General features: G+C 44.2%; 1 protein-coding gene and 1 pseudogene across 1 annotated transcript in view; both read left to right on the forward strand.

Annotated features, from left to right (window-relative positions):
• IL31RA (interleukin 31 receptor A) overlaps positions 1 to 12,658 on the forward strand; it is a 36,011-nt gene that overhangs the window by 17,957 nt on the left and 5,396 nt on the right. Inside the window, exons 4-8 of the mRNA XM_069492376.1 lie at positions 389 to 468; positions 3,026 to 3,242; positions 8,717 to 8,899; positions 9,812 to 9,913; positions 10,768 to 10,914. Of these exons, the coding sequence (XP_069348477.1) occupies positions 389 to 468; positions 3,026 to 3,242; positions 8,717 to 8,899; positions 9,812 to 9,913; positions 10,768 to 10,914 (729 nt within the window). The remainder of the gene's footprint in view (positions 1 to 388; positions 469 to 3,025; positions 3,243 to 8,716; positions 8,900 to 9,811; positions 9,914 to 10,767; positions 10,915 to 12,658) is intronic.
• Positions 10,552 to 10,659, forward strand: LOC138398570 (U2 spliceosomal RNA; annotated as a pseudogene).

Genomic DNA, 12,658 nt, shown 5'->3' on the forward strand with positions numbered 1-12,658 from the left:
TTTGGGTGACAAATTATACAGGGTGTCCCAAAAGTCTCCATACAAGGGAAAAATTTTATAATGAATATTTTGTAACTAAAGGCACATTTATCTACAAATTTTCCCATTTTCCCTATGTACGGTGACTTTTGGGACACCTGTATTACAGTGGAGTCTCTTATACTTTTCTTATACCTTACATTAAGTTGTGAGACCCAAGAGCCATTGATTCGAGTCCTCCCACCACAAAATGAAGACATCACTGGTCATTGCAAAGCTGCCACCCCTACACTCTCCGCCTTACTCCTGCTGGCTCCCTCAAGGAAATCCTTCCCAACCGCCCCACTCACCTCCCCCATCCCCTTTGCAACTCCATCCGTGTTGTGCACCTCACTCTTGTTTCTTACAGCTCCATATGGCCTGGATCTGTGGAGAATCTTGAGACCCGCTGAGGCAGATGGAAGGAGGCCAGTGTGGTTGCTATGGAAGGTGACTTCCCTCTGGGTTATTTATTTATTTATTCCTGTTTAAAGACTCTTGGTCTCTTATCCCTCCAAAAACTGTGATCCTTGAAATTTTAACTCCTATATTTCCCTCCCCAGAGGGATTTATGATGCCCCAAATCTCACAATGGTTGCCCAGCTCAGAAAAGCCCCATAAGTCATCTTTGCAGACGGTCCAAATGTGCGTTACAGACCCTGGCCCCCTGTCTTCTTTGGTCAGAAACATTAACATTTGGAGCAGGTACAAAGTGCAAATGTAGGAGGCACCGTGACCTTCTGGAGGAAACCGTCACGAGCTGGCCTCCACTGGAAGGCAATGGAAGTCTCTGTAGTCCCACCCTACATCTGAGAAGATCACTGACCAAATGGGTCAGCTTGCCAATGTGTCCTCAGGTCATTGTCAACATATGTCACACGTGTGTTGGTGATAATGGGGTGCAATGACAAAAGAGGGACCAAATGGTCCTTTCTGGGAGGGAGGCCTGGGAGCGAGGAACGAGGACAAGGCAGGTAGGTAATGCTAAAAAGAGGAGAAGGGAAGAGGAGATCAGAGAAGAAAGTGGGGAAAGGAACAGAAAAGGAGGGAAAGAGGGAACAAACAGGAAACGAAAAGGAAAATAGAAAACCCACAAGAAATAGGAGCGACAAGATGGGGAAGAAGAGCAAGAACCAGAGGAGCGAGAGGCCAAAACTCTTCAGTACGTCTCCAGAATCCTCAGGTGCTCATCACAGCGTCTCTTACTTGCTGAAGTCCAGGCAAGTTCAGAATCCTTTTGAAAGTGGAGAAATGGCCCTGCTTTGCCAGATGACATTCCAATCCCAATGCTTTGCCCCTTACCCCCACCCCAGGCCCGTGGGACGGCCTCTGGTTGCAGGGGCCGCAGACAGGGAAAGCACAGCCAGTGGTGTTGGGAAATCTTTGAGAATCAGTTCCAGACGCTGCGGTTTCTTTGTTAGATGTCAAGTATGGAAACAGATGACCCTGTCAACACATTTTTTGGGGAAGAAAGCAAACTCTCACACACCTACATGTGGTTTCGCTACATAGCAGTGGGCACGGGTGAAGTAGGCCAACCTGTGAAGTGGGGAGATCACTTCCCTGCCCTCCTCCTTCTCCCCCTCGCTTTGGAACTGGTCTCTTTTTTGCCTCATGTGGAGAGAGTTTTCTAAGAATTTGAGTTGGTTAAAAAACAATGTACTAAAGTGTTCCAAAATTAGATAGTGGTGATGATTGCACCACTCTATGAATATACTCTAAATTCACAATACATTGAATTCACTTTAAAACAGTGATTTCTTTTTTTCTTTTTGAGACAGGGTCTGGCTCTGTCGCCCAAGCTGGAGTGCAGTGGCCCAATCATAGTTCACTGCAGCCTCAAACTCCTGGGCTCACGTGATCCTCCTGCCTCAGCCTCCCAAGTAGCTGGGACTGCAGGCATGTACCACCATGCCTGGCTAATTTTTCTTATTTTTTGTAGAGACAGGGTCTCTCTATGGTGTTCAACACAGGCCAGGGTCTCAAACTCCTGGCCTCAAGTGATCCTCCAGCCTTGGCCTCCCAAAGTGCTGGAATGACAGGCGTGAGCCACCTCAGCTAAAACAGTGAATTTTATGGAATATGAATTACATCTCAGTAAAGCTGTTACTTAAAAGACAGACTGGGTTGTCTTGAGAGTTAAAAGGCTCCCCGTCTTTAGGAAGAGTCTAGCTGATCTTTTGTGTCAGGGTCAGTGGCATAAAGGAAATTTCTGATCTGGGAGGGCAATGGGACAACGTGACTTCTGAAGTCCTGTCTGACCTAGTCATTCTGCTCCATCTCTGTGTGTAATCAATAACAGAAAAGGAACAACTGAGAAGCCCTATAATTTCTGGGAAATACTCAGCTTGTTGACTTCTAGGCAGAACATCTGGTTAGTGGGGCCAAGTTCAAGGCTGAAAATAAGAGTTTGGTTTAAAGCCCCAGGAGTTCCACCTTAAGCTTCTCACCAAAGGTTTGGGACTGGTAGGGCAGCCCTGAATGTTTTAGTTCTCTTAGCTGCCATGCCTGGCTGGGTGCCTGGTCCAGGGAAGCTGGCCCCCTCCTCAGGGGGGAAGGCATGGAGATAAAAGACAAGGGCATAAGAACTTTCCAATCCTTGGGCACCAGGGCAAGAGATGACCCAGGGCCAGACCAGAGTTGGGATGTGCTCAGCGGCTTGGTTTTTTAGCTCTTACCTCTCTACACGTGTGGGATGGAGTGAAAGACACAGTCAGAAGGAAATTAAGGTGGCTTGCTTTCGTTGGCTTGGGCATTCTCCTAGGTTAGCCCCATGGAATTAAACCTGTGTTAAGGATTGATATCACCAAGGTACCATTTAGTAAATCCTATCTTCTGGCACTGGAAGAGTTAATATCCCAGCCCAGGTTTTGTTATTCATCTCTAGGGAGTAATTATCTAATTGTAGTTTAGCACCTAATAGTTAACATTATCTCCTACCCCAAACCCTACACCACTTATCACTGTCTCTGTGTCTTCCTTTTTTTGTTGTTTCCTTGGGGTTCAGAATGCAAGAGGAGCCCCAGTCCTGGAGAAAACACTTGGCTACAACATATGGTACTGTCCAGAAAACAACACTAATCTCACAGAGGCAGTGAACACCACTAACCGGCAGCTTGAACTGCATTTGGGAGGCGAGAGCTATTCCGTGTCTGTGAGGTCATATAATTCTCTTGGCCAGTCTCCAGTAGCCACCCTGAGAATTCCGGCTATTCACGAAAAGTGTAAGTAGAGTGGCAACTTCTTCCTTAGGTGCCTGGTCCCATCCACTGGCCAAGGAGCCATCCCTCTCCTCTCAAAGGCAGTTGTTTCTCTTGAGTCAAAATGAAAATGGAATGGGGACCCTTTAGGCTATGGTGACGAAATCAGATTCTACTGGTAATTAACAAGCCACTTGAAATAAAGTGCCCTTAAACAAAGCCCGTGTTAAAAATCAGAGACTTTACAAATCACATAATGCAAAGTCATAAACCTAGATCGACGTGCACCTTTTATTTGTTCTGGTCTGAATGAGTGTGAGCTGGATATAAAACTGTCATATTTGTTACATTTGTCCTCAGTGACTGAACACTTTCTTGAACTCTTCCTCCCACAGATGGTCCCCAGCCTTGGCTTAATTCTCACTTTCCTGTTTTCTTCCTTTTTCCCCTTCCATTTGACTAAGTTAGGAAAAATTCTAATGTTTATATTTGCCACTAAATTGCTCATTACACTTTTGGTTACATAGTTTTTAACATTACTGCTCCCAGGCAAACTCATATTTTGTATCCTGTTCTGAAGGTCAAATATACCTTCTTTGACTCTCATTCAAAGAACTGCAGGCCGTAGATTTCCTCTTCTTTGCTTTACTTTTCTCTGTGGAACTTAGTACCGTCCCTTATTCCATATATTTTCTCATTTATTTTATTACCTTTCTCTCCCTAAATAGGATGCAAGTTCCATGAGGGCAAGGATTTTTGTCTGTTTTTCTTTTCTTTTCGTTTTCAACCTGATTTCCGACACCTAAAATAGCATAGAGCAGTTGGCATGGAGCAGGTGCTCAGTAACTATTTGTTGAAACACAGCATGGTTAGGAATGTTCTCTCCGGTTTGCCACCTCTGCTCTGGTTGCTTAGACCCGGACTGGTTCAGGCATTTGTGCACCCGCTCTAGACTTCTCTGCCTGTGCTCCCTTCCTTCTCTTCTCCTTAAACTTAACCCACTTCATTGTGGTACACCTTCTTTGTTAAAGGAGTGCTGTTGAATAGTCATCTAATGTGGCCCCAGAATGGGAGGCAGCAGAGAGTAGGGGATAAAAGCATGAGCTTTGGAACCCAACAGCCCTGGGTTCAAATCTTTTTTTTTTTTTTTTTTTTTTTTTGAGACAGAGTCTCATTTTGTTGCCCAGGCTAGAGTGCTGTAGCGTCAGCCTAGCTCACAGCAACCTCAAACTCCTGGACTCAAGCAATCCTCCTGCCTCAGCCTCCTGAGTAGCTGGGACTACAGGTATGCACCACCATGCCCGGCTAATTTTTTTCTATATATATTTTTAGTTGTCCAGATAATTTCTTTCTATTTTTAGTAGGGACAGGGTCTTGCTTTTGCTCAGGCTGATCTCGAACTCCTGACCTCAAAGAGATCCTCCTGCCTCGGCCTCCCAGAGTGCTAGGATGACAGGCGTGAGCCACCGTGCCCGGCCTGGGTTCAAATCTTGACTCTTCCACAAGATACCATTAACCTTGGGCAAATTACCTAACCTACTTGTAAAATAGAGCTATTATATAATATTACTAATACCTACCTCATAGAGCTATTGTGAGGATTAAATAAGATTGTGTATGTAAAATGCTTTGTCTAGTGCTGATTGTTACTGTTGTCATTTTTAATAAAATTTCTGATTAATTAAATTTCCATTGAACATGGATGATCAACTTTAAAAACACTACAAAAATACCTTCACTAAAATTGTGCTAAATTCACTTAGGTTTTTTTCTGGCTTTGTGTCAGAATCATCAGTATGATCATCAATTATAATGTCCTAGACCAGATGCTGACAAACGACAGCTTGGGGGCCAAATCTGGCCTGACGCCTGTATTTGGAAATGAGGCTTTATTGGAACACAGCCACACCTATTGGTTTACACATTATCTATGACTTCTTTTGGGCTACAGTGGCAGAACTGAGTAGTTGGGACAGAGACCATCTAGCCCACAAAACCTAAAATATTGACTATCTGAGTCTTCCCAGAGGAAGTTTACAGACCTCTGTCCGAGCCTTATAAAAAAGTAATGTTCTACAGAATTTTGTTTAATAAGGTGGAGGCAATCGGAAAATAGTTATAATAATAATTATTTTTGTAAGTAAAACTAGCATTAAGTATAATTATCATATAGTTTCCATTAATATAGTACAGGCATTGTGCTAAGGCAACATAGGTTATCTCAGTTTAGCCTTGAAATGACTCATGATGTAGGTACTGTTAGGTCCATTGTAGAGATGATGCACAGATTCAGGAAAGCTTAGTAATTTGCCCCAGGTCTCTCGGGTGGGATTCCAGCTCAGGTCTGCACGATTCCAGACTTGTACAATATACTTTGTCCAGAATCTTGGCCCTGGTATTAATAAAGTGACTTGTAATTCTGGTCAGAGATATTGTGTGATGCTGAAGTGGTTGGACCTCTGTGGGCCTCCACGTTCCCCTCTTTCGCATAATGGGTAGGAATAGACGAACCTTCAGGTAGGTTCCTTCTGCCTGAACATCCTCTGTGTTCTGTGAGACCTTAGCCAGCAGGCAGCTGCGGGAAAAGCACAGCCACTGTGTGGTCGGGGGGCCCAAGGAGGACGTCAGAATCGAGTTGGGGCAGAGGTCAGGTAGGGCCAGGACAGCTTGCAAAGGGAAGGCACCGCCAGCCCCTGAGCACAGATTCCGTAGCTATGGAGTGACTGTCTTCATGCAAATCACAAGAAATTCATGGTGTTCACAGCCAAAGCCCCTTCCCTGTTTTCCAAGGAAGGATCCCTGTTTCCTACCACACCTGGGGATGTGTTGTATTTGGAGTAATTGCTTTAAAAGTTCTTGTTGACTGATGGAAGGACCCAGCAATTAGTTTATATTCAGTAGAGCGATTGTTTGGAAACTTCTCTTTCAGCACTGCTTGACGTTGCCAGGCCTTTTCCCCTTTCAAGGTTGGCTCTTGGTTTCATGGGACCTTTTCCACATCCCTGTGGCTTCCTCAGTCTCTGTAGCACAATTGGCACTTTAGACCTGGCTCCTCCTGCTCCTCAGAGCTCCAGTGAGGAGGAGTGTGAGATTAGGAACCAGAGCTCACTCATCTTCGGGTCCGGATTTGTGGGCAAGTCATTTATTGAGAAAGTGCCTGCAGGGAGACCGGAAAAGGAAGAGGGAGGCGGCTGAGCCAAAGGTGCTGTCTGATTTTCCTAGGGCTGCTAACAAAGCACCACAGACTGTGAGGCTTGAAACAACAGAAGTTTGTTGTCTGGTGGCTCTGCAGGCTAGAAGTCCAAGATCAAGGTGTTGGCTGGGCCACACTCCCGCTAAAGTCTCTAGGGGAGGATCCTTCCTTACCTCTTCCTGCTTCTTGCGGCAGCTCCAGTAACACCAATAACGCCAATCTCTGCTTTGGTCTCCACATGCCCAGCTTCCTTTGTGTCTCTGTTTCTGTGTCCAAATTCCCTTTAAAAACAAAAAACAACAACAACAAAAAAAAACATAGGGTGTCTCACTCTGTGGTGCAATCTTAGTTTTGACTGTAATCTCAAACTCCTGGGCTCAAGCGATCCTCCCACCTCAGCTTCCTGAGTAGCTAGGACCACAGGTGTGTGCCACCATACCTGGCTAATTCTTTTTTAAATTTTTTTGTAGAGATGGGTCTCACTATGTTGCCCAGGCTGGTCTCAAACTCCTGGCCTCAAGTGATCCTCCTGCCTTGGCTTCCCAAAGCACTGGGATTATAGACATGAGCCACCATGCTCAGCCAAATTCCTCTTTTCTTATAAGGACACCAGTCATATTGGGTTAAGGGCCTGCCATCTTAACTGATTAAATCTGCAGTGGCCCTATTTCCAAATAAGGTCACATTCTGTGGTACTGGGGATATCTTTTTGGGTGGACACAATGCAACCCCTAACAGGTGCAATCTGAGATAGAAGTCTCTGGTAGGGTGGTTTCTGCCAGATCCTGCAGGGGAACTCTGGAATGTAAGTTACATCTTAAAGTTATCCCAACCAGGTAACACGCACAAACAGTAAGGACACTGTCTGCTGAAAGAGTTCAGGGAAGGTTTCAAATGCTACAGCAATGACTTACAGCCGGGACTGGCTGAGGATGGGGCGGGGTGGGGGGACTGTGAGCAGGAAGGCAGGGAGGAGGGAGCTGGAGCCCTGGGGGGTAGGCCGGGTTGACATCCAGGCTCTGTGGCCCTGGCCCTGGCCTTGGCCCTGGCCCTGCCCCTTCTCTGGCTTCACAGTTCCTTCATGCCTCAGTTGCCCTTTCTCAGAGCTACCTTTTCAGGTTAACTAACTACCTGGCCTGCCTTCTAGGACTCGCAGCTGGAGTGTCGCAGAAAGGCCTAGTTTGGGGAAAGGATCCGTAAACTGTGGCTTGCAAGAACAAGACTCCTAAATATGCACCCAGCCTGCCAGGGCTTCTTGCTGAGGGGTAGCAGGATGCGAGACCTCCAGTTCCCACTGAAAATTCCTACATTTGGCTTAGATTTCCAGCTTCAAAAGGCTTTTTGGTTGTTGTCTTTTTTTTTCTTCTTTTCTTTCTTTTTTTTTTTTTAAACAGGACACTCTTCTGCCCTTATCAGGATTGTCTTTAATGTCCATTGCAACACGCTTCCTGTGGGTGCAGGTTTTGGAGGCTGAGGCTGTGGGTGCTGAGGAGTGGGTGAGGGGGGAGAAGCCACACCGTGTCATCTCTGAGCCCCGTTGGCCTTGTGCCTCCCTCTCTGCCTCATGGCACCTCCAAATAGGTCTCCTTTCTTCTGTGTGTTCAGAACATTTTCAATAAGATAGTGCTCTGATTCTGATTAAATCCCAGATATTGGATTTGAAATCACGATATTAAAGCCATCCTTGTGGCCTGTTCCCAGAGATGAGTTTTTGGCCAGTCCTGTAGAAAATGTTACCAATTACATATTTATATACTGATCCAGCATATAAATACTGGATGGGTGTGTCTTTATCTCTCTGGTGCACACAATTCTTGCTACCTTAAGGATAGGAAACCATATCCAGTTTGTGTAGGGCTACCCTATAAAGTGTGAAGCCATCTCCCTGCTGTGACTTTAGGGTCACCATCTCCCACCTTCCCAGCCACACAACTACTGGTGCCTGAAATTCCACCTTCAGAGATTTATTCTCTGTCTCAGGTTTGCTTTCCTTTGACTTGCATAAACACCTTTGAAAGGTAAGTCTTTTAGTTCTCAGCTCTCTAGTGTTTCCTTTTCTGGAAACAGGTCAATTTGAGGAGGTAAAGGAAGATTAAGAAGGTACTTAATCATCAAAGGTGTTGCATAAGGCAAAGGGATACAATAAAAGGGATGAAAATGGCACCATGCGGAGGCTGCAGTGGAGACCCTGAACTTTGACCTTGTTTTACAGTTTGGGCAATGCACAGTGTGGTTGGTGCATTTGTGGTTGTTGCATTTGGGGACGAGTTGGTAGCTGTGAAGCCATCCTTTTCTCTCTTTTCAGCATTTTGGTGCATTGAGCTCGTGCAGGCCTGCCTTGCTCAGGACCAGCTGGTGGTGGAATGGCAAAGCTCTGATCCAGAGGTGGACACATGGATGGTTGAGTGGTTCCCAGATTTGGACTCAGAGCCCTCTGCTGTTTCCTGGGAATCTGTGTCTCGGGCCAGGAACTGGACGATCCAGCAAGGTATCCAGTGCGGAACCCACAAGTTCCCTCTGGCAAGATTTGGTTTCATTTCCATCAGTTTTGAAATCTTTAACTTTGGCTTCAAAGCTGTAAATGTGGTTAATAGCGTTTGACAAGCTCATGCAAGCTTAGGGAAGTGGCACACCTCCTGGCATCTCCCAGGCAAGGTTGGCTCAGAAAGCTGTGGGTATTGGACCACGTATCTGACCTGTCTCCAGGCAGAAAACACCATGTTAACACGCACCAAAAGAGAGCCCTTCTCAGATGTTCTGATTATCTTGTAGATTACACCAGAGTTTGGATCCCATCTGTCCTACCTAGGACACTCCCTTCAGTTCTGGTTGCCTATTTAAGAGCTAGGCCCTTTCCCCAGGTGATTGATATAGGGAACAGCCTTCTTTTCAAGACAGTCCCTGCCCCATGTACGATGAGTGAGGCTTTACCTGTTCAATCCCGTCCCTCTGGCCATTTCCTGATGCTGAATAGCATCCATATGAAGAGTGATAGGCATGCAGGGACGCAGGGAGGTAGACAGGCTAGAATTTGTGTTATCTGAGTTCTCGAAGGTGATATGCTGTTGACTGAAGGGTTCAGTTTCGTTCTGCAGTGGCCCCAAAATATATGATAACATGAGTGACGGAGGAGGGACTGGATCTCTTATTTTCTCTTCCTGGATGACTCTGTAATTTTGTCAGAGTGGAACAGGGTTCAGTTCTATGAGCTAATTAGAAAATCTTAGAGCAGCAATAGACATTAGAGACCATCCAACCTAACCTTCTTATTTTCCAGATGTGGAAACTGCAGAGAAATGGAATATCTTCTATAAGTCTTAGGCCATAACTCTTAGTCTAGCATTCCTTCCACTCTGCCACGCTCTGTACTCATGCTTATTTTTTTCTTTCTTTTTTCTAGATAAATTGAAACCTTTCTGGTGCTATAACATCTCTGTGTATCCAGTGTTGCAAGACCGAGTGGGCGAGCCGTATTCCATTCAGGCCTATGGCAAAGAGGGCGGTATGTATGGACAAGGCCCTGTGGGGGACAGGAAACCCTGGGGCCTGTCCAACATTCAGAGAGGGTCTGTTTGTGCTGCACCTTCATCCTGTAGGGACCTATGGATGTTTGACACAGCTGGGCTCAGGTTATGGATTTGCTGAATTTCAAAGCTGAGGTGGACATTAAAGATCATCAAGTCCAATCCCCTCATTTCACAGTTGGAAAATTGAGGCTCAGGGAGGTGAAATAACTTACCTAAAGTCAACACCTACTGCAAATGTAGGGGCAACCAGAAATAACATTTAATTAAGACCACCTCAGGGAGATTTAGAGAGTTCATGATAAGTTAGAGATGATGAAAATTCATTTTTAATTGTGTAGCAATAAGCAAGGGCTTTACTGGTGAATTACTCAGAGTTTATACTAATCTTTTTTGGAAGTTCACGTCTTCCAGATTCAACACTGGAAAATATCTGCCACTCAAATGTAGCCTGTGGAGGCATAAACTTCCACTATTTGATAATAGCTACACTTTACAGATATGAATGGAAAAGCTGAGTACCAAATTGGAGTGAGGGGTCTACAAGAAAGTACCTTTTCTCTGGTCTTTGGTGTCACTTCTCTTAAGATGGGTGACTCCAGAAAACAATTTTCCCATTGCTTCTCGGCCTTTTGGCTAAGATCAAATGTAGTATTTGTTCTTATGAGAAAACAATTTTCCCAAGAAGTTGATTCATTAATTCCCTACCCCGCCCTCACCTTCCACCTCCAGTGCTGTGGTTTTGGTCTGAGTACTGGCCAGAGCCTCGGTGGGAGGAGGATCTGCTGGGGTGTGATTCAGTGTTTATCATTTATCTCCCTGTTCTTTCCAGTTCCAACAGAAGGTCCTGTGACCAAGGTGGAGGACATTGGTGTCAAAACAGTCACGATCACATGGAAAGAGATTCCCAAGAGTCAGAGAAATGGTATCATCAGTAACTATACCATATTTTGCCAAGCTGAAGATGGAAAAGAATTCTGTAAGTGTGCCCATAGCCAGGATGAAAAAACCCCACATAGATGCTATGGATAGACCTATTATAGGGTGGTTCCCATGGTTGGGACCTACAACCTTGTATGAATCACTTAGCTTCTTTGAGCCTCTCTGAAAATGGGGCCAAGAGCACCCACCTTTTGAGGGTTTGGGGGTTTAAATGAGAGCAAAGTGATGTACCCGAGAGTCCTGTAGGAATGGGAGGAGTTGATATGATTTGTGCTGATCAGGCCCTGAACGCTGACCTCCCGGGAGCTCCATTGTTCCTGGAAGGGTATCCCTGGCTTAAAAGAGTGGAGGGGGACAGACCCCGTACCATGACTTCTACTGCTCACTGCCAAGTCATGCTGTTTTTCTTGAGTCCATAATGTCTCCTGACATTCTAAATTCTGGATTAGCTTAGATTCCTGTTTAGGCTAAAATTTTTGTGTTATGTAAAATACATGTAACATAAAATTTACCATTTTAAACATTTGAAAGTGTAAAATTTAGGGGCATTAAGAATATTCACAATATTGTGCAACCATCACCACTATGTTTTTCCAGAACCTTTTTATTTTCACTCAAACAGAAGAGCTGTACCCATCAATTGGTCACTCTTCATTCTCCTCTTCCCACAGTCCCTGGTAACCACCAAAGTACTTTCTGTCTGTATGGGGATTGCCTGTTCTGGATATTTCATATAAATAGAATCATACAGTATGTGGCCTTGTGTCTGGCTTCTTTTACTTAGCATAATGTTTTCAAAGTGCATCCATGTCAGAGCATGAATTAGTATTTCATTCCTTTTCACAACTAAATAATATGTCATCATATGGATAGTCCCTGTTTTGTTTATCCATTCATCAGCTGGTGAATTATCAATGGATTATCCATTCATCAATTATTTCAACCTTTTGGCTACTGTGAATAGTGATGCTATGAACATTGGTATACAGATATCTGTTGGAGTCCATGCTTTCAATTCTTTTGGGTATATACCTACAAGTAAAATTCCTGAATCATATGGTAATTCCAGTTTAACTTATTGAGGAACCACCAAACTGTTTTGCATAGCTACTACACCACTTTACATTCTCACCAGCAATGTATGAGGGTTTCAACTTCTCTGCATCCTTGTCAACATTTGTTACTTTGCATTTAAAAAAAATTATTATGGCTATCCTACTGGGTGAGAAGTGGTATCTCGTTGATGTGCATTTCCCTAATGCCTAATGAAGTTGAGCATCTTTTCATGTAGTTATTGGCCATTTGCATATCTTCTTTGGAGAAATGTCTTTTTAATCTCTTTGCTTATTTTTAAATTGGATTGCCTTTTTGTTGTTGAATTATGAGAGTTCTTTATATATTCTGGATATAAATTCCTTATCACATGTATGACGTGTAAATATTTTCTCTTATTCTGTGGGTTGGCTTTTTATTTTCTTAGTGTTGTTCTTCTGATGCACAAAAGCTTTTAATTTTAATGAAATCCAATTTAACCTATTTTGCTACTTGTGCCTTTGGCATCATGTATAAGAAACCATTGTGAAATTCAAGGTCATGAAGATTTTACCCTATGTTGTCTTCTAAGAGTTTTTACAGTTTTAACTCTTATATTTAGGTCTTTGATCCATCTTGCTGGGCTAATTTTAAGCACAACATGCATAGGGGTTGGAGTATGAGATGGCCAACCTTGGAATTACAGGTTCCAATTGTTCTTACTTTGGTGCTACTAAAACACAGCTTTT

Source organism: Eulemur rufifrons, chromosome 17, assembly GCF_041146395.1.
Source record: "Eulemur rufifrons isolate Redbay chromosome 17, OSU_ERuf_1, whole genome shotgun sequence".
Lineage (NCBI taxonomy): Eukaryota > Metazoa > Chordata > Mammalia > Primates > Lemuridae > Eulemur > Eulemur rufifrons.